At 44.0% G+C, this 21,859-nt stretch overlaps 1 protein-coding gene across 2 annotated transcripts in view; it reads right to left on the reverse strand.

The window, feature by feature from the left end:
- ETFBKMT (electron transfer flavoprotein subunit beta lysine methyltransferase) overlaps positions 1-14,829 on the reverse strand; it is a 258,801-nt gene extending 243,972 nt beyond the window's left edge. For both annotated transcript variants that reach the window (XR_007768593.1, XM_050918896.1), the window contains exons 1-3: positions 14,426-14,829; positions 8,607-8,737; positions 4,430-4,817 (exon numbers count right to left, since the gene is read on the reverse strand). Coding sequence is in view for 1 of the 2 variants with exons in the window: in XM_050918896.1 (XP_050774853.1) it covers positions 4,474-4,817; positions 8,607-8,737; positions 14,426-14,745 (795 nt within the window). In the remaining variant the exon portion in view is untranslated. The remainder of the gene's footprint in view (positions 1-4,429; positions 4,818-8,606; positions 8,738-14,425) is intronic.
- Positions 14,830-21,859: the final 7,030 nt, after the last annotated feature.

Genomic DNA, 21,859 nt, shown 5'->3' on the forward strand with positions numbered 1-21,859 from the left:
GTTTTTTCATCCATTTGTCATAAACCTTCTATCATTTTTGCTACTCTGCTCTGGACTCTCTCCAATTTGTCCACATCTTTTGTCAAGTGTGGCGCCCAGAACTGGACACAGTGCTCCAGCTGAAGTCTCACCAGTGCTGAGTAGAGCAGGCCAATTATCTAGCGTGTCTTACCTATAACACTCCTGTTGATACACCCCAGAATTATACCAGCCTTTTTGGCAGCTGCATCAGATTGTTGACTCTCATTCAATTTGTGATCCACTATAACCCCAGAAGTTAAAATCCCGCATTACCATCAGGTCTTGAGTTTTGGATATTTCTTGGTTGTTTGGATAGTTGTTTGTTCTAAAACTCCCTCATCTACCCCTTCTTCCTCATTTGGTAGTCTATTGACAACCCTACCGTGACATCTATTTTTACCTCTTTTATCTTTAACCAGAGACTCTCAGCTGGCCTTCTGGACCTCAGCACAAATGTATATGTTCTTGATGTACAATGCTACACCTGCTCCCTTTTTATTCTGCCTGTCCTCCTTGAACATGCTCTACCCCTTTATACAGTAACTCTTCACTTAAGGTCGTCCCGGTTAACGTTGTTTTGTTATGTTGCCGATCAGTTAGGGAACATGCTCATTTAAAGTTGTGCAATGCTCCCTACTAACGTCCTTTGGCAGCCGCCTGCTTTGTCCACTGCTTGCAGGAAGAGCAGCCTGTTGCAGCTAGCTGGTGGGGGCTTGGAACCAGGGTGGACCAGCAGCCCCCCATCAGCTCCCCACTCCCTTAAGTTCCCTGTGCTGCAGCTGCCCAGCAGGCTAGCAATTGCAGCTATCCCTCCCTCCACTGCCATGTGCTGCTCCTGCCCTCTGCCTTGGAGCTGCTTCCCAAGCCTCTTGCTTGCTGTGCAGGGAGAGAAGAAGGGGCTGTCAGGGTGTCCCCCTTCCACCCTGCTCCTGCATCCCGCTTACCCCTTCTCCATATAGAGCAGGGAGGGGACACCAATGGAGAGAGACAGAGAGCTTGGGGCAGCAGCTGCTGTCTCAATTTCCTGATCCACTTAAAAAGACAATGCACTTAAGAGTGGGTCAGCTTACTTAAAGGGGCAGTGTGCATCTCTCTCTCTCTCTCTCTCTCTCTTCCACACACAAGATGTGTGTCTGTCTCTGTCTTCTGTGCTGTCTCCCCTCCCTCCTGTTCATGCTGCCTTGTGTGAGAGGCTACATTAACAACAATGTGTTAACCCTTGAGGGCTCAGCCAAGTGCTAGTTCATCATTTAGCAGGAAGACATTCCCTGGGAAATATTCCTCCCTCTTCCACCCTCTAACTTCACTATCTCAACCGAGCTTCACAATCATCATAGCTGTGAACAGTATTAAATTGTTTGTTTAAAATGCATACTGTGTGTATGTCTATATAATATATAGTTTTTTGTCTGATGAATTGCTTGTATTTTTGTATTTAATTATTCTGTTTGTCTGTAATGCAAGGAACTTACAAGCCTGTATCCTGCATGATTAGCTTAAGGAAGTTAACATAAGTATGGTTAAGGAGGCTTATGAACTTTTGCCCTTGGGGAGGGATAGCTCAGTGGTTTGAGCATTGGCCTGCTAAACCCAGGGTTGTGAGCTCAATCCTTGAGCAGGCCATTTAGGAAACTGGGGTAAAAACTTGTCTGGGGATTAGTCCTGCTTTGAGCAGAGGGTTGGACTAGATGATCTCCTGAGGTCCGTTCCAACCATGTGATATTCTGTGATATATAAATGGCCTAACAGTCACCCTTGTCAATTTTGGGAAACTAGACATGTTTACCTAAGAAAATCAAGGCTTAACAGTGACCACAGAAACATGGAAGTAACACTCAGAAATCAGTTCAGGCAAGATGGAACAGGTTTTGAGAATGAGCTAATTTGACCTTTCAGCTCTATTATTCACCATCAATCTCAAGCATTGAGGAACCTGGACCATCCCTCAGTTGGCATGCCAGGGATGAGGCTAGTCCTTTGTCTCTTACCACCAGTTCCCCAAGGAACTTCTGTAAGGGTGATACTATAGGTACTCCCAGAATTGTACTATTCCCTTTTGGTTCTGTGGTTTGGAACTTTGGTAACCTTTTCACTTACTTTAATAAAAGTCTCTATGGCTGCTTTGTCTTCAGCTTGAGTGTTCTTGCCATAAACCCCAAGGGTCCTTACAAGATATAGAACACAGTGTAGCCTGATTCTGGAACAAGAACCTTATTATCTTCTGGTCAGATAAATTGGAGAGCTTATAACAATATACTGACCTCTAAAAATCAGACAATGTGGTCCTGGAACCCGCCCCTTCATCTCTGGCCAGAAGTTCCTGCCTCTGCAGGATCTATGCAAGGCAGCACTTGTATGCTGACAAAGCAATTCTTCTGACATAAGAATTTGCCAGCTCCTCACCAATAAGAGAGAGGGAAAACGTAAGTTCTTACCAGTTGCAGAATTATCACTTTAAATTTGGCAAACCCATGCAGCTGCAGACTTCAAAGGCCCAATCTAGAAAGGCAGGAAGTTCTAGAAAGGAAAAAAGTTCCTAGGAAAGAAGTGCCATGCCAAGATACAGTACGATTAAAAGGCACAGTTTATACAATGGTGACTTCTCCTGGCAATGAGTGTTGGGCAACAAAGAACAAATGTGAATGTTGGGAAGGATGAGTGGCAAAAATAAGAAAGACCATGTGAGGAATGTAAACGTAAGAGACATGCTCAAAGTAATATCCACAAATGAAAAAATGAGGGGGTGCAGGCTCAGTAGGTTTGGTCATGCAAAGTCCAGCAGTGACAACTACATAGGTGAGAGAGTCCAAAAGATCAAGACTGAAAGAAAAAGACAGAGGCCGACCCAAGAAGAAGTGGTGGCTGTCATAAAGGAAGTCTGGATAGCATGCAGTATGATAGAGGATATGGCACTGAACAGAGCACTTCAGAGGGAGAGGACTCATAAAGCAGACCCCATTTGATGGGATTAATACAAGGAAGAAGTAGTGGTGATGTCCTTTCTAAAGCCACTTTACCCCAGGTCAATGGGAAAGTTCATTTAAAAGAGGAACACAATATACCAACGCTCCCAAGACATGGTGCTCCCATTTTTCTACTTTCACCCCAAGCGCAATCCAGAAGACAGATGTGTAACTGTGTAACTAGCCTAGTCTTCTCCTCAGCTTGTTTAGGATCCACTGCCATGCCCACGGTCTCTTTAGAGGCAGTTTTATTGACCAAACTTTTTAAACAAAACTCAAGCAAGCCAAATTCCTCAGTTCACCCTAGGCTACAATCCCTAGGGGACTTTTCCCCTTTACTAGTCGGCTTTCACTGTCTCTCCTCCCAGGGGACTCTGGCAGTCCTGCTGCTTCCTGCAGACTTTTTTAGCTCTGAATCACCTAGTGTCACTCTTCCTCAGCCCAAGTACCTGCTTTTAAAGCCTAATATGGACCAATTGATGCAGCACAGATGCACTGATGTTAAAAGGGCTAGCACCATGCTGTACATGTACATCAACAGGACTAAGGGTATGGCTACACTTGAAATTTCAAAGCGCTGCCGCGTGTTGTTGGAGCTCCAGCGCTGGGATAGAGCTCTCCCAGCGCTGCACGTAAACCACATCCCTTACGGGTGTAGCTTGCAGCGCTGGGAGCCGCGCTCCCAGCGTTGCAGCACTGATCACATTGAGGCTTTATAGCGCTGCATCTTGCAGCGCTCAGGGGGGTGTTTTTTCACACCCCTGAGCGCGAAAGTTGCAGCGCTGTAAAGTGCCAATGTAGCCATGGCCTAAGCTATTTTTATTCTCATGAATACATCCTAGTTGCAGGGGACAGAACGCTCACAAGAATGCTATATCCACCTGGATATGCATAACTGAATTACACACAGGAAGGAGATTTAAATCCCCCAGAGGAACTGCAGGCACATGCTGCTGGATAAAACTGTCACTTCTTGGGACAAAATAGCCTCGTAATTAGCAAAGGAAATTTGTGAAGCAGCCAGATAGTTCAACACACTTATCTTCACCAGACATTGAAAACTAGATTCTTATCAAATGGTGCAGCAGTGAGCAGGAACATTCTGTGGTAACCCACTAAGCTGCACACCGCTACACTGAATTTCTATGATCGTCTCCCGGTTTATCTTGATATTTTATTTGGTTACATCTTGTTCAGCCTTTGAACACACATGCTTAACTTCCATTGGCTTCAATGGGACAGGGCGAGGGGCATCTGAGGGTGGAATATACCTGTAAGGCTTCTCTCAAACTATGGGCCAGATTCTCAGCAGGAGTGAATTGTAACTAGGTGGACTTCAGTGGCCCTACAGTAGTTTGCACCAGCGGAGGATCTGCCCCATTTTCCATTGTTCCATTTTCATACTTTATAAACAGAGAACACATTTCTTTTTTTAAAGACCATACTTCTTCTAAATCCAGTATTAGCAGCTTTTGGAGAAACGGAGAGCTCAGGGCTGGTAACTCCAGACAATGCTTGAGGTTAATCCATTGTTTTCTTGCCTTGTGGATTCAGGAAGTGAATATTCGACCACTTTGTGCAATTGACTGTGAATGCAGTGGCCTAAGAACTGAGGCCTCCCAGGGTCACCAATTAGCACTTTAGTTCCATGAGTCCTGATGCATTTCCTCAACCAGTGATGAAGACGATTTGCAAGTTGTTCATCATAAAACATATCCCCCAAAACAATGAGGTCCCAGTTGTCCAGCTCTGTATCAATGATGTTCTTAGTTAGAACAGGGAAGGGGTTCACATTGTTCAGCTCACAATTTAATACCATGGCCATTCCTGCAACTGAGAACAAGCACAAAGTACATGAGAAGTGATTTAGAAATCTATACTTAAATGCCATCTGTAGTGGTAAACTCTTCTAATATTTTCACAAATTCTTTGTTTAGATAATCTTTTAAATATCAGTGTTATTCTATTAGGTATCTATATAGCCTTCATTAAGGTAATAATTTAGTACTTCCCAATCACGGATGGATTTGATTCTCATACCATCCCTGTTAGGCATTATCCCCATTTTACAGATTTGGAACTGAAGCACAGCACAGATGAAGTGACTTGCCCAAAGTCACATAAGGAATCTGTGGCAAAGCGAAGAACTGAACTCACTAGTGCAAATCCCAGTTCAGTGCCTTTGCCACTAGACAATACTTCCTCCCTAGTCAACAGAGAATGTTAAGTACAATTAATAAGAATAAATCAAATGTAAAGTGTGCCAAGGGGAAAACAAGTAAAAATAACATGTAAATTGCTATTAGCCACTTAATCAGAAAATAATTATTAAAACATGTAAATAAGGGACAAATCATTCTTGGTGTAACTTCCCAGAAGTCAGAGTTACCCCAGGGATGGAGACGGTATCAGTGTGGTTTATTCAAAAATAAAATCCATAAAATAAAGCTCATTAGTCTCTTTCCCTAAATAAGGCAACTAAAACCACAGGCCAGTTGTCAAAATTGTGGATGTGCAACCCCTTAGAAAATCAGCTCACTCACTTAAGTGCTGAAATATGGATAAAGTGCATAAAAGTTAGGGATCAGGAGCTAAATGCTCAAAGGTAACAGGGCCTAATTTCAGAGGATGGGTACTCAGATCAGTCCTTTAAGGTGTCTCAGACTGGACACCCCAAAACTGAGACACTCAAAATCAATCACTTTGAAAATAAATCAAGCCTTAAAGTATAAAAATGTAGTTCTACATTTCCTATGTAAAAAGTGTTAATTTTTAAATTCCTCTAGAAGCTGTGTGTGTGTTGGGGGCAGGAGGGGCATGTGTGTGTAATCTTGCTTTAACTTTAATTTTTTGATGATTGAACGTTTTTTTGTTACAAGTCCAAAGCAGTGTAATCCTGCAGACTGAAGAGTGTGGGGAACACTTTGGTAGTCATAATCAGCAGTCATCTTTCAAATATTAACTTGGATTATTTGGACATACTTTAGAAATCAAGTCTGGGTTTCTTTGACCTAAGTATGAAGAACAAATTGTTAAGGACAAGACTTATCCCATCCTATAGGTGATAACAGGGCCCACTCTAGCCATTTCGCCGCCCCAAGCACGGTGGCACGCTGCAGGGGGTGCTCTGCTGCTCGCTGGTCCCGCGGCTCTGGTGGACCTCCCGCAGGCATGCCTGCGACGCTCCACCAGAGCCGCAGGACCAGCAGACCCTCCGCAGGGATGCCTGCAAGAGGTCCACCAGAGCTGCCTGCCGCCCTCCCGGCAACCGGCAGAGTGCCCCCCCGTGGCATGCCACCCCAAGCACACGCTTGGCACGCTGCGGCCTGGAGCCGGCCCGGGGTGATAAGCTGTTTCAAAACAGATACAGAAAATATTTGATTAAGACAGTATAGAGATAAATACTGAATAGACTGTTTTCAATAGAAATTGGAGAGAATAGATCTATTTCTTTGCCGAAATGTATCAGCAAAGAAAGGTTCATAAATGCAAGTAAACCTGTTGACTGACCACCTAGGTGAAGTCATTTAGCTGCTAACCAATGGTGTATACTGAGTGTGACACAGTATTGAGTTCAGATACAGGACTGCTGCTACATGGAAGCTGTGGTTAAAAAGCTGCATATCCAGGTTACCAAGGGAATGCAGACATTTAGGCAAGATCTCCAGAAAATAGAAGCAGGGACTTGCCAAGGTATGTGAGGCAGGCAGGGAGGCTTTTTGGCATCTCTTATAAAAGAAATCACCATCCAAGTATCTGTCAGGTTTGAAGGTGACTCTGTGAGATAGCTGAAAAAATATATTAACTTTGACATTTTTATTGTTACAAGAGGCCTTGAGCAAATTCACAGAGCCAGTTTTGCATCAAGTTTTAATGCTGCAGAAGACATTAAAGGCATCACCAGTTTTGATGTGATCCAGGCTGTTAAAGACTTATACTTGTTATCCCATGACAGATAGTTGCAAGGGCCACTGTGAAAAAATAATGCGTGTTTATGTGTAAAATTACTGTGCACTTTCAGCCAGAGAACTCCAAGAGTTTTACAAACATTAAGCCTCATAGCACCACTCTGATAAATATTATCCCCATTTTTACATCGGGGAAACTGAGACACAGAGTAGTTAAGTGACTTGCCCAAGGTCAATGTGCAAGTCAATGCTAGTGCTGGAAATGGAACCAAGTTCTCCTGCTAATCCTATGGTCTATCACTAGACAGCCTTCCACTGCAGTCCAGTTCCTAGTGACTTGGTGCCCACAACACAAAAAGCACCACTAAAATTTGCAGGCTTGGCAGAGAGGTCAAGGCCTGATTTAGAAGAGAGACTAAACTACCCACTTCCCCTGGTGGGTCTTCCTAAACAGGAAGCCATCCTGCTAGGGACAGTACATTAGAAAATGTGCCCTCCCATTCATTTCAATGGGCATGATCACAGCGTGAGGTACTACTTAGGCCATGTCTGCACTACCACTTATGTCGGCAAAACTTATGTCACTCAGGAGTGTGAATATTCCACCCCCTTGAATGACATAAATTACGCCGGCATGAGTAGTAGTGTGCACAGTGCTATGTCGGTGGGAGAAGCTATCACCGCTCATTGGAGGTGATTTAATGATGCTGATGGGAGAGCTCTCAGCATAGAGCTCTACATGAGAGATTGGTACAGCTGTGCCACTGTAAGCTCTGTAGTGTGGACATGGCCTTAGTCATGTGAGTAAGGATGACAGAATCTAGTCCTTAATTTTTGCCAAAGGTGCTAGAACAGTGGTTCCCAATCTTTTTCGTCTAGCGGGCGCCAGACAATGAGCCACTGAGGACCGTGGCCAAGCATCCACCAAAATGCCACTGAGAAGCGGCAACATCAATAGGCGGCGCCGCTGAAATGCCGACAAGCATCATCATCCAGAGACGTTGCTGCCAAAAAGCGGCATTTCAGTGGCGACGCCTCTGGATGACACTTCTTCTTGGTGGCATTTCAGTGGATGCTCGAATGCCAGACAGTACACAGGCACACATAGATGCCCTGGCGGGCACCATGGCACCAGTGGCACCACACTGGGGACCACTGCGCTAGAGTGATAGTCAGGGCCTTTCCTATGGGGGGCCCGGGGCGGAAGTGATGTCACCAGAAGGGACCGACCACACTGAGGGCAGGTAAGGGAGGCTGAGGGAAGTGGTGCCTCCCCAAAAAAACAGGCGTGGCCCTGTGTGCACTCTACCCCCACAGGGCCCCTTTTTGGCAGCACTGCTGGGCTCCAGGGGGCTGGGGCCACGGTGCCCCACCACCACGCGCTCTCTTCCTCCTGGCAGGCTCTCACTCTGGTGGAAGGGGGCGGGGCTGAGGGAGGCAGTTCACCTACCACCTATGTGGCACCAGCCAATCACACGGACCGCGGGCCCCCAAAGTGTGGTGCCTGGAGCAGTCTCCCCCATTCGCTATCCCCTAGGGACAGCTCTGCTGATAGTGCTGTAAACTGAAGCATTGGGCAGGACCTGTGTAACTTTTGTGCTTCCTTCTAATTTTATTTGAAACCATGAATTTCTCCAAACAACTGAAAGAAAAGCTACTCCTCAAATGTGCTTGAAAAATGGCCTTTTGCAGGGCTTGGAAAGAAGCATCTTACTGGGGTCAATGTCATTAGCCTGGACCTGGGATGCACCGCTCATCACAGCAGCGATTGCTGTTGCTCCACATCCACTTCCGAGATCTAGTACTGATCCCATTCTGACAGCATCCGGGTTATCTAAGATATACCTGAGTATAAAATGAAAACTGTGTGAGCGTCCACTTCATAGATGTAATGATACATGATATTAATTCAGAAGATATTCCATGTATGCCCTTGCACACAATCTCTCATGCAAACCAGCGTGTCTGTGCTAATAACAAAAACCACCAGAGGGTGCACGCAGTGAGATAATAGCAACAAGCTACAGCCTTCGTTTCAATCAATCAGATCATTCTCTCTGTTTAAAACATGGAATGAACAGGTTAAAACTGGATGGTGGCTATGAAGTTTGACACTAAAAGCAGGAAATGGAACAACTGTAGTTGATAGTACAACGATCAGTACAAATATGAATGTTTAACAGCAAGGTCTGGATAGTTTGATGCAACACTCAGCCTCTGAGAGATGTAAGTTCTATAACTGAAAAGCAACTCACTCACTCATGTCTTACCACATGATTTATCTGACAACTTGCAACAAGAGCTCCTTTTCTGGTTTTTAAGAGCTACATGCTCATATTCCACTGAAATACGACACAAACAGGAGTGACTGGAAAAATAAGACTAACGATGAATGTGAGATTATGCTAGGCACCATGACAGCCAGAACCATCCTGCTGTGAAGAATCAGCAAACAAACAAATACCTCTAACCTGGAACTGAGGAGGAAAATCCTAAAGACTATATAAGAGCTAGGTATTATTATCATTAAATACAGTGTGTAATTTGCTCCCCTACATGCAAGGGATCTGATGAAAGTTGTCCCAGCTTCATAGGAGCTATGACAATATACACCAGGTGAGAATCCTCCCCATAGGTTTCTTCAAACTATTCTGCCATGGGGATAGGGTTTACCAGCCATCCTTCCCTTATTCCATAAAGTGGGCAGGCAGCATAACCCTCCTAATGTGCAGATGTTCTGAGATCCACAGGGATATTCTGTAGATCAGAGAGCACCAACAAAAAAGGCACTGGAATTTATGTGGTGGCCCAGTAGCTCTATTGCCTGGTACCCTGGGCCGGATTAACCCATGGGCTAAGAAGGTTATAGCCTTAGGCCCTCCTAGTTTTAGGCCCTACTTTAGGTCCTAATTTTTAGGCTCTCCATTCCATATTGAAGTAACAGCTAAATGATGGTAGAAGGGCCATCGGAAATTTTTTCTCATTCAATATTGCTCCGTACAAATTAATCTGTCAAGATTGTGAATTCAATTTATGGTGGTTGTGATTTTGTCTTTGTGGGCTAAGCAAGTGTTTGTGGGCCCAAGCAATATTGAACTTTGTACACAGTAGGCGTACACTGGACAATAGAAACCATGTCGAAGAAAGGAGGATGGCAGAAATTGAAGGAGGGCAAAGAAAGATGGCAAAGACAAGATGTAGTACTGAAAGGTATTCCTTCGCTCCTTACGTTTTTTTCTCCTACTAAATCTGGTGGTGAGGAAATCCAGGAGAATACCAGTCCAAGTGAACCTGCTGGGCCTGCGCTTGATGAAAAGGAGCAGCCTACTGTGACTTCTCTAGCTGCAGTCTCTCTCAAGACTTTCCCAGTGATAGTAATACAAAAAGAACAGGAGTTCTTGTGGCACCTTAGAGACTAACAAAAGCTTTCGTGGGCTACAAATATGCTCAGATAAATTTGTTAGTCTCTAAGGTGCCACAAGTACTCCTGTTCTTTTTGCAGATACAGACTAACAAGGCTGCTACTCTGAAACCTAATACAAAAATATCCTTCTCCAGCCATCCGGGCATGTGGGACATAACTTCTCAAGGTATCATTGCATATTGGACTGAGAAGGGCTCACAGAAATGCCAGAATCTAGATACTGACTTGTCACTGACAAAGAGAGAGTACACCAATGAGAGTCGTTATCTGATCAAATCAATGTTTGAATATGTGAAGCCTAACAAACAGATTGGCGAGCGAGAATGGCTCATCTATTCGCCTTCTAAGAAAAAAGTGTACTGTTTTTATTGCGGTCTGTTTTCTGATACCAAAAAGTGGGGAATGTTCTGCAAAGGCTTCAGTGATTGGAAGAATACTGCATACATTACCAATCATGCAATGAGTGAGCAGCATACATTGTCAGCAGCTACCATGCCCGAAAGGAAGTTAGCGGCAGAATTGATACCCAAATGGAAAACCAGTTTTTGGAAGCTCATGCTTTTTGGAAGAATATTCTCAGATGCGTAATTGAAACCATAATTTTTCTTGCAGAGCGTGGTCTGCCATTCTGTGGCTCAGATAAGACTGCTGGATTGAAACACAATGGCAATTACCTTGGTGTTCTAGAGCTAATTGTTAAGTTCAACCTTTCTTAGCTCAGCACATTAATGAAGATGCAAATTGTGGAAAAGACCATGCATCATATTTATCAAAGACTTTGCGATGAATTCATTGCACTGCTGGCAAAGAAGATTCTATCAGACATTGTAGATGAGATCAAAGATGTGGGATATTTTTCAGTATCTGTTGACTCAGCACCAGATATGTCACATGTAGATCAGCTGACTGTCATCTTGCATTATGTGCTACCTGGCAGACCAGTTGAGCTTTTCATGACCTTCATAAACATCATCGGCTACACAGGGGAGAAACTTGCTCATACCTAGTCAATTTCCTCACCGAAAATGGGATTGACATCAGCAGTTGTTGTGGCCAAAGCTATGCAAGTAATATGAGTGGCAAATATTTAGGGATGCAGGCAAAGATAAAAGAGCACAATGCTTTTGTTGATTATATACCATGTGCTGCTCACCCACTCAAACTTGTTGGCCAGTCTGCCATGGATTGTTGTGTTGAAGTAGTTTCTTTTTTTGGATTTGTCCAAGAATTATACAATTTTTTGCTCTGCATCAACCGTCGTTGGATGATTCTTAGAGATTCACTACCAAAGGGATGCCCAGTACCCAAATCACTCTCATGGACATGGTGGAGTGCCAATGCTGAAGCTGTGAATGCAGTTGTTTTGGGATACCCCAACATCCTTGAAGTGCTAGAGAGCATCAGGGATGATGAATCTCAAAAATCAGCAACAAGAAAAGATGTGAAGATCCTGAGTGATGCAATGCACACTTTAGAAACTGGTATTTTGTGTGAGGTCTGGAATGATATACTTCAGCCATTCAGCAGGTGCAGTCTAAACTTGCAAAGTGCTCAAATTGACCTTTCCACTCCTGTATACCTAGTGAGGAGTTTTGGAACTGTTCTTCAACAAATGCGGGATAGTTTTAATGAGTATGAAATTCAGGGGGCTGCAAGGACTGCTAACCATGAGTATAAGTCATCCAAATGCTGCAAAAGACAGAAGACAAACAATGATGCAACTGCCCACTCATTCAGTGATAAGGAGGCCTTCAGAGCCAATATCTTCATCACAATCATCGACAAACTGAAGAGTGCACTAGAACATCAGATCAAGGCTTACAAAAATATTGACAAAAACTTGTTACTGACAATTGACAGTGTACTGACAATTTTTTTGCCTAACATTTCAAGTTCCGAAGTCAGTGAAGGTATCAAATGTTTGTGTCAGAAGTACCCAGATGATCTCCCCATAGATTTAACTAATTTGTTGAATTCCCATCACTCTCGGATATATAGAGAAAAGATGATGAAAGCAAATCTATTTGGTTGTACCAAGTTGTCACTGAATTCAATATGATAGAATGTTTTCTAAATGTTGAAAATGCATTACGGCTGTATGTGTCACTAATTATCACTAACTGTAGTGAAGAACGTTCCTTCTCTCTTCTAACCAGGGTCAAAAATGTCCTCTGATCCACCATGACTCAAGAGCATCACAGTGCTTTGTCCCTCTTGAGCATGGAGAATGAAATTGTCAGGTCGTTGAATTACAATGACATCATTCATGACTTTGCCACAGCTGAAGCTAGGGGGAAAAAATTGATTGTTTGAATAATTGAGTGTCGTGAGAGTAGAATAAAATTGTTAATTTTACATAAATAAATAATATGTAAATACGTATGTAGATAAATGTTTGATGACTTCATAATTGTTTTTGCAATACGCAGTTCATACTTAGGCCCTTCCCTCCCATTAGCCTTAGGCCCCTCATAACCTTAATTCATCCCTGCTGGCACCCTTTCCCCTATGGCAGCCTTGCTGTCTCTCAGATGAACCCATAACTTATATATGGAGGGGATTCATAAAAAAGGAGGAGCATGCAGCAGAACCCTGCTTGGCTCTGAAGTAATGCAAGTAGAGAGGGTGATTGTGCCCAGAATATTTTTAAGTACCTTGATTCCAACTCAGTGTTTCTCAGATTGGCTGTTATATTGATGTTCGCTTCAGAAGTTCAAAAAAGAGTTGGGACCCTAAATGCCCAGCATGGAAATAGATTGCCTTAGTGCTGGAGCCAGTTGTCTGCAAGGCTAGGTTAATAAGGTAGCTCAGGTTACATTGTGAAGGATACTCTGAAACTTTGTCATAAGAGAGCTTAGATGTTGTGGAAAATAGTAATTGTGGAAAGAGCATTTTTTTTCCCCTATGCACCATCCATTTTTCACTTTTTCAGATTATGCAATTAATTACTGAAGTTTTCAAGTCAGCAAAACAGCAAATAGTTGTTAAATCAGCTGGTGAAATGCCAGAGAATTAACTAATGTTGCTAACCGCATGGTTAGTTGGAAAAGGCACCATTAGATAACAAAACATGGAGATGAAATTAACTACAGTACATAATTGACTTACTGTTTTTAGCAGCACTTTAATTGTGTTGAATGTCAGTTTAATCAACTTTCATAATTTAGCTGTGAGAGACTTCTTTTTTCCAACTTAAAAAAGCCTCTGATTTTTGCTTTTTTGAAGTAAAAAATAAATAATATGAGAAAAATTAAAAATATTAAACCCCCAAACCAACCCCAAATCAAACCTTTCCCTTTTAACTCAATGGGAGATGGCTGAAGGTTGGCTGTTTGCAGTAATGACTCATGACTTTTTATGCTGTTAGGTATGAGAAGATACTTCTGGGTGATGTAAGAACATCAACAGCCCCTGGGAATCAGAGACAGCATCTGCATTTTGACAGCATACTGTCGGAAACAAAATATGGCACACAGTTTGTAAACGAGTGCAACACTATCAGATGAATAGAAAAGAATCCTGTCTATGTACATCTCCACCCCCTTTTTTAGGATTTTAGAACCAATCTGGATATAGGTTAGGCTTTGTCTACACTCAAAGGTTGCACCAGCAGAATTCTACCTTTTTCAGTGGACACAGATGTGCTTCTATGAGCATGTTTGTCTCCTTCTGGAATAACCCTGAGTTATTGTGAACTAAGTATTCCCCTCTTGAAGTGACACTAAATGATGTGATTAAATACCCTGCAATATTTTTGTGGAAAATGCAAAACTTTCCCACGCATCCAACTTCAGTCCTGGTGTAAACACATGGTACTCCATTGAAGTCAACAGATTTAACAGCCAACCGTTATTCTACATACAGCAGCTTCATGGACTTCATAGTCATCAGCAGACATAGTACTTGGGACATAGTACTTCTATTCCAAAGCCACAGGCTTTTATCACCTGAGCTAAAGGAGAATCTGTGTTAGGTGTAGTTGTGCTAGGGCTTATATACTCTTTTGGCTGCAGCCACTAGGGTGCAGTACTATCACAAGCAAATCTGGTATTCAATGCAGCAGGGAGTGATAGTACATATTTACTCTAGTCGGTCACTGTGCACTGTACCTGGACAGGGCTTGGCCTCCTGGCCAGTAGATTGCCCAGAAGGGGTCGCCATAGGGCCACAAGTCGGCTCTTTCCTGCCAGAATCTGCAGCGAGGTGTCAGAAGTCGCAGTCGTATCTCTGGTGTGAGGTGCCCGCTGCTACTGACTTCAGTGTTCTCCTCCAGAAACGCTCTCATCTCAGGATCTAGGAAACTTCCTGGAGTCCTGTGATAGCAGCATCTCCATATCAAAGAGGTGCTTCTGTTACTGCTCCTTGAAGCTTTTGAGAGGACAGCCCTACTGCCAAAGCCTATAAACCACTTCAAGCGGCAGAACACCATGCCTCCCCGTTGGTAAAATCCTTCCTGATCTGAATTCAAACCAGCTGCACAGCAAAGGTTTATCTTGCAAGTGTGTGGGGAGAAGCGGTTTCGTTTTGTAGCAATGGATAGCAATTCCTGAAAGCAAGAGCAATGTATTAATGATAAAATATCTATTTCAAGGTTAATAACCATCAATGCTGTAAGAGGCAGCAGCTGGATGGGAGTTGCTGTATGTTGATGAAAGGTCTCAAGTTTATCAGGCCCATATTTCCCCAGGTCACAGGTCTACAATGTAGTTCCAGAAAAGGCAAATCCTACACTGGGATGGAGAAACTTGGAGGATAGTGGGGCGGGGAAAGGGGTTGGGGGGGCGGGTTTTGGATGGGAAGCAACAGTTCATGTGGCAGGTCATTACTCTAGTTCTGTTATGGCAGGAGGAGATAAAGTCAACCCAATGGGCCAAACCATGGATCCACTAAAGTCCATGGCAAAACTCTTACTGACTTCAGTGTGACTAAGAAGTGGCCCTAAGGAAACATAAATACGCACTGTGCATAAATTACATCACATATTGCTACTGCTGGGCTTGCCATTTAGATGGATTTGACTTCTAATTTCAACTTTAGACCTTGGATGGCAACTGGTACAGGCATGTGAGTTGTGTCTCTAAATCTAAGGCCTATGCTACAAACTTTTACTGGCATAGCTATGTCAGGAAAGGGTGTGAAGGTATAATCTCTGACCGACACAGCTGTGCCAGCAAAAGTGTAGATGCAGTTATACAATAAAACTGTGAAAAGAACAGGAGTACGTGTGGCACCTTAGAGACTAGGTGCCACACGTACTCCTGTTCTTTTTGCAGATACAGACTAACACGGCTGCTACTCTGAAACCAGTAAAACTGTGGTTTTGCCAGCATAGCTTATTTTACTTCAAGGGTGCAAGTGGGCGAGCTGTGTCCAGTACAGTATGCTAGAGTAGCTATACTGGCCGAGTGCTCTTAGCATTGACCTGGTCTAAGCCTCAGCTATAATCTCACATTCTGCAGCAGGTATTTCCCTTGGGAAGAAGAGAAGGAAAGAGAAAGTGGAGGATGACACAGAGAGTGAACATTAAATGGCACCTTTGCCTGAAAAGGTTTGGGGAAGGGTACTACTTTTAATTGTGCTCTACAGTGCCTTTGGATACTTAAAATAAAACCCATGACAGTGGTGGTAGTGTTCAAGGGAATGAGCCATTAAAGTCAACAAGTCAGGGAACTGCATATGGGGAAATGTCTCAAACACTTCCAAGGACATACAATGCCAGTGGTTGAATTGAGATTTGAAGATTAAATACACACATTTTTTAGCGTCTGCCTCCCTGCTCCCCACAGATAAACACAACAGCAGGATGTTCACACTTAGTGCTTTCCAGTGAATGTTTAATCTAAGCAATTATGCATAGGCATAACAGAGAGCCCATGTTGTTGTTAAATGTGGCCTGAACTTTAAAGTGACTATAGAAATGCTAATTAAAGGTCCAGTGGCTGCTTTGAATTTCTTTAAGATATTTATATTGCAGTACTTAACTATCTGCTCTCCAGGGGTGAGTAAGAAGTATTCCCTGGCAAGTGGGAGGCATTAAACCATCAATTTCTGATGACTTTAAGCTTTCCCTAAAACAAGACCGGGTTTCAGCCACATGTGAGCTGTAGTGCAGTCTGCAAAGGGAGGGCTTCAGCACCTGTGCTGAGGCTCACAGCTTTACCAAGCAGTAGCAGAGTGCAATTAACAACACTGGGCACCTTCATTGCTGCCACTCAAAACATGGTGGGCAGCAACAAACTGTCATGACTCCAGTCAATTTCACACTGCTCCGGGGGGGGGGGGGGGGGACAGAGATGAGCTACTCACTGGAAGGAGGACCCTAACAAAAAGCCTGTGGCTCCAATTCACTGATGCCCCACAACCACCTTACACCAGCTCTGCCAGCAAAGTGGCCAAAAAGCTGCCTTGCTGTCCCCTATGGAATTTCCCCAATGTAGAGGAAGTCCCTGGCAGGCATGGAATAAGCATTAATTGACCCAAAATGTACCTGTAGTGCATGATTATGCATTTCTTGTGCACCCAGGAGCCAAGGGGTGCCACTAGAGTGCAGGACCGGGCCCTTAGTGCATCCTAATGCATGCCTTAAACTTTTGTAACCTCTTGTCAAAATCAAATCCGAAAACTAATGAGAGCAATGACTAAGCTGTTATCACTTAGCTCACACCTCTGCTGACAATTTGTGCTGCCTTTGAAGTTGATGGAAATATATGGTCTCTCTTTCCTCTAATTTTTGTCATTCAAGAAGAGCTCTATTATTGACTCTCCTGTGGATTTTGATGTAAATGTTGCTTAAAATCCTGCACTGGGCTGTCAAACTGTGGGAACAATCTGAATGAGCAAGACATTTAAAGTCTCTTAATTTTAAAACTGAGTAACTATAGGCCAGTGTAAAGGAAAATTAAGTAGACCTAAACACATTTGCAACAGCCAATCATGCTTAATGTAACTGCAATAACTAGTGTTAGGAAAGCCGTTAACCACAAAAGAACAACCTATGACTAACAGGAAAAGCTTGTTTATCTGTATTTCTAACAAGGGGAAATATTACTAAGGAAGTATGTGTAACTAAATGTGGTTTTGATCTATATAAGCTTCAGTGTTCACTTTTTCGGGAGAGCAGCCAGACTGGCATTAAATATAAAATCACTGCTGATAAAATTTGCAGATGACACAAAAGTTAGTGGAGCGCTAAATGACGACAACAAGACAATAATACAGAGCGATCTGGATCACTTGATAACCTGGGTCCATTCAAACAAAGTATGCTTTAATACAGTCAATGCAAAGTTATATATCTAGGAACAAGGAATGCAGGCGATGCCTACGGAATGGGGGACCTTGTCCTGGAAAGCAGTAACTCTGAGAAGGATTATTATGGGATAGTAGTGGACAAGCCACTGAACATGAATGAGAAGCTATGGCAAAAACAACTAATGCGATCCTCAGATGTATACATAGGGGAGTACCAGTATTGCCAACCCCAAATGGTCCAATATCATGAGTCAGGCTCACCAAAAATCATGAGACTGGTTTTAAAATAATGAGATTGTGTAACAATAATAGATTTGATGTCCTTTTTATTTGCCTTCTGTTTTTTGAGCCCTTAGGATGCAGTGCACTGGGGTCACCTTTTGACGCCTTCTCCATAACCACGAGGGCTAGAAATGTCCTTTTTCTTTAAGAATGAAGGCTGAAACCATCACATGTCCACCTGAACCCAGGAGCTGGGGCTTTAAGGAAAACAATTACTATCATGAGACCCATGACAAAATTATGGGAGTTGGCAACACTGGCCTGTACTGAGATCTAGGGAGATAACTTTACCTCAGTATAGACAAGGAAGTAGGGAGGAGCAGGAAAGTGATTTTACTTCTGTACACAGCAGGGGCGGGAAAACTTTTTGGCCCGAGGGCCACATCAGGTTTCGGAAATTGTATGAGGGCTGGTTAGGGGAGGGGGTCGTGGCCTGGCCCCCACCTCCTATCTGCCCCCACACCCCCAGGACTCCTGCCCCATCCAACCCCTCCGTTCCCTGACCGCCTTGGGACCCCTGCTCCATCCACATACCCATCTCCCTGTCCCCTGACTGCCCCCGGGCCCCTGCCACCCCATTCAACCCCTCCTCTCATTCCTGATTGCCCCCGGAACCCCTCTCCTGACTGCCCCTTGCCACTCCATCCAACCCCACCTCCTTCCTAACTGCCCCCCCAGGACCCCTACCCCCATTCAACTCCCTCTCCCCCTGCAACTGCCCCAACCCCTATCCACACCCCTACTCCCAGTCACCACCCCAAACTCCCCTGCCCTCTATCCAACCCCCCCCTCCCCACTCCCTTACCATGCTACCTGGAGCACTGGTGGCTGGCGGCACTATAGCTGGGCCGTGCCGCTGCCACCATGCAGCACAGAGACCCAGTCAAGCTGGGCTCTGCAGCTGCGCTGCCCCAGGAGCTCACAACCCCGTTGCCCAGAACATTGCGCCAGCAGCGGAGTGAGCCAGCTGAGGCTGCGAGAGAGGAGGGACAGAAGGGGAGGGGCCGGGGGCTAGCCTTCCGGCCCAGGAGCTCAGGGGCCGGGCAGGATGGGCCGTAGTTTGCCCTCCCCTGGTATACAGCATAAGTGAGATGCATACTGTGTACATGTCCAGTGTTCACATTTAAAAAAGAAGGTAACAAAATTGAAGAAGATTCTGAAAAGAGCTGCAAAAATGGTTTGGGGGCTAGAGACTTAAATAACCCAATCCGTTAAGAATATCAAAAAGAAGATTGAGAAGTGAGTTGATTATAGTGTATAAGTATCTTCCTGGGGAGAAAATACCAGGTACCAAATCAAGAGGAGAAAGACATAACAAAAACCAATGGCTGGAAGCCAAAGCCAGGCAGATTCAAATGAGAAATTAGACATATTCTTAATAGTATCAGAGGGGTAGCCGCGTTAGTCTGGATCTGTAAAAGGGGCGAAGAGTCCTGTGGCACCTTATAGACTAACAGACGTATTGCAGCATGAGCTTTCGTGGGTGAATACCCACTTCGTTGGATGCATGTAGTGGAAATTTCCAGAGGCAGGTATAAATATGCAAGCAAGAATCAGGCTAGAGATAACCTCATTTATCCACTACATGCATCCAACGAAATGGGTATTGTCAAAGTTAGACTCAGGACTCACAGTTTGTCAGACCACTCTGTTTTATTAGCACAGCGCTCTGCTAATAACATCCAGATAATGTGAGCACCATGCAAGACACAAACTATCTTATTTATACAGATAAAAGAGCGGGAATTAGACAAAGAGACAAAGAAAGCAAAACAGTAAAATTCACCTGGGGCACAGCATGCATATCCTACTTCCTTACTAACTCTTATCGATCTAGGGCTAATACTTCACCAATTGCCCTTAAACAGTGCAATTGTTCTATATGAATGTCTGTATTCCTGACACCTGGATTGCAGCATTCCAGCAATTTTGCTTAAAGGTACAGACAGCATTTCTTTAATCCTTTCTATTTTCACAATATAATTCATTCTACTTTCACAATCCCTCCTTTTGGTCCAGCGCACACCATGACCAACAATTACTGGGTTCCACAAATTAACCGTTCCTTATCTCTTTGTTCATCAGCGATTTTCAAAATCATCATATTAGCACTCTGTTTTGGGGCTGTCACCTGGGTGACACAATTCTGGATACAACAGGAGATCAACTGAAAGCATACAAAAATCACTAAGATTCCAAACAGGATAGTTAGGGCTCCCTGAAACAATCAGTTTCCTATGCCAGAGAAATTGAACAGGTTACTTAGCCACCTCCATAAAGAACTTGGCTCTACTTGGGGAAGATAGGCAATTTGTTCTAACTGGCTAGCGCGATCTATTACCTCATTGGTATCATCAGGTATAAACAGACAACATTGTTTTCCAATGAGAGCACAGGTCCCTCCTTTGGCCACCAGCACTATGTCCAAAGCCTGACGGTTATGGAGGGCCATCTGTCAGATCGCCCCTGTTTCTTTGGCCAGGGCTCTTAGAAGCATCATTACCATATTACTTTAAAGGATTTTTCCAAAAATCATACACACTACAAGTTGTTACAGGGGTACTTACTAACATTAAAGTTATTTTAATGTTTAATATTAACAGTAACATTAGCATCAAATCTATTAAAGGTATCTTGTATACCATGCCTTTTATGTAGGCAATTTGTTTGCTGACCAGGTTTGTTCTTTATTTGCAGCTTCTTTTGTGCTGGCAGTTCTCACCTTTCTTTATCAGTTAGGTATTTTGCATCAACACAGGCTTGGCTTTTGGATTCAAAGCCATCAGCAGAGCTCAGAGACTCTGGGTATGGCTACACTTGGAGATGTGCAGCGCTGGGAGTTACAGCTGTATTCGTACAGCTGTGTAGGGAAAGCGCTGCAGTGTGGCCACACTGACAGCTACCAGCGCTGCAGTGTGGCCACATTTGCAGCGCTGTTGGGAGTGGTGCATTGTGGGCAGCTATCCCAGCGTTCAAGTGGCTGCAAAGTGTTTTTCAAAAGAGGGGGGTGGGGTGGAGTGTGACAGGGAGCGTGGGGGAGACAGAGAGAGTGGATTTTTGGAGCTGACACTGTTCTCAGCTCCCTGCCTTGCAAGTTCTAAGGACTGAAAGATACACAGTGCCTACCTTCAATCATTTTGACCTTTCCTCCACCTGTCTCTTATTCACTAAATGCAAATTATGCACTCCTAAATAGTCTTTAGACCATATAAGCAGCTGCTCAACACTACCCCTCCCCTCTCTCCTCAAGCAAACAGCTGTGAACATTCCAAAGCAATTCCCCTGCCTCCGCTCGCTCGCTCGCTGGAGCAAAGAGCAGCTGTGTTTGTTTTTTAGCTGAGTAGCTATGGGGAGATCGGGGAGATCGGAGTTCAGCCAGTCTTCTGGTTTGTTGTGGACAGGAATTCTGGGATACCTCCTAATACCCTGGAGGCCAATAACAGCGCTTTTGGTGGCTACACTTGATGACCAGCGCTGCATCACCAGCGCTGGAATCGCTACACCCCAAGCAAACCAGGTGTACAGCCAGCGCTGCAACCAGGGAGTTGCAGCGCTGGCTGTGCTTTGCAAGTGTGGACACAGAGTGAGTTGCAGCGCTGTAATCCCATCACTAGCGCTGCAACTCTCCAGTGTAGCCATGCCCTCTGTCTTAACACACAGGGATCTGAAGAAGAAAAAACAGCCTATTGCGGCTCTTTTTGGAGCCCTAATAGGATTTTAATTCAGCAGCACGTTTCATTTGCATTTCTTTTACCCCTTTCTACAATATACACTGCACATGTCCTAGGGAAAATGCACATTCCTTCTATACTACAACTTTTTAAAAACATTAGCCATATTAATTTTTACATAAGGTGTAACTGTTTCTTTTTTTCTTACCGAGTTTTCATGTACCCTTATCAAAGTGACAGTCTGATTACACAGAGCCATTTTAAGGCTCAGTGTTTTTAACATTGCTTCTTTTTGTTTTGTGCACCTCACCTCTGCTGTTGCTTCAGAGGGTCACTGTT

Source organism: Gopherus flavomarginatus, chromosome 1 (genome assembly GCF_025201925.1).
Source record: "Gopherus flavomarginatus isolate rGopFla2 chromosome 1, rGopFla2.mat.asm, whole genome shotgun sequence".
Lineage (NCBI taxonomy): Eukaryota > Metazoa > Chordata > Testudines > Testudinidae > Gopherus > Gopherus flavomarginatus.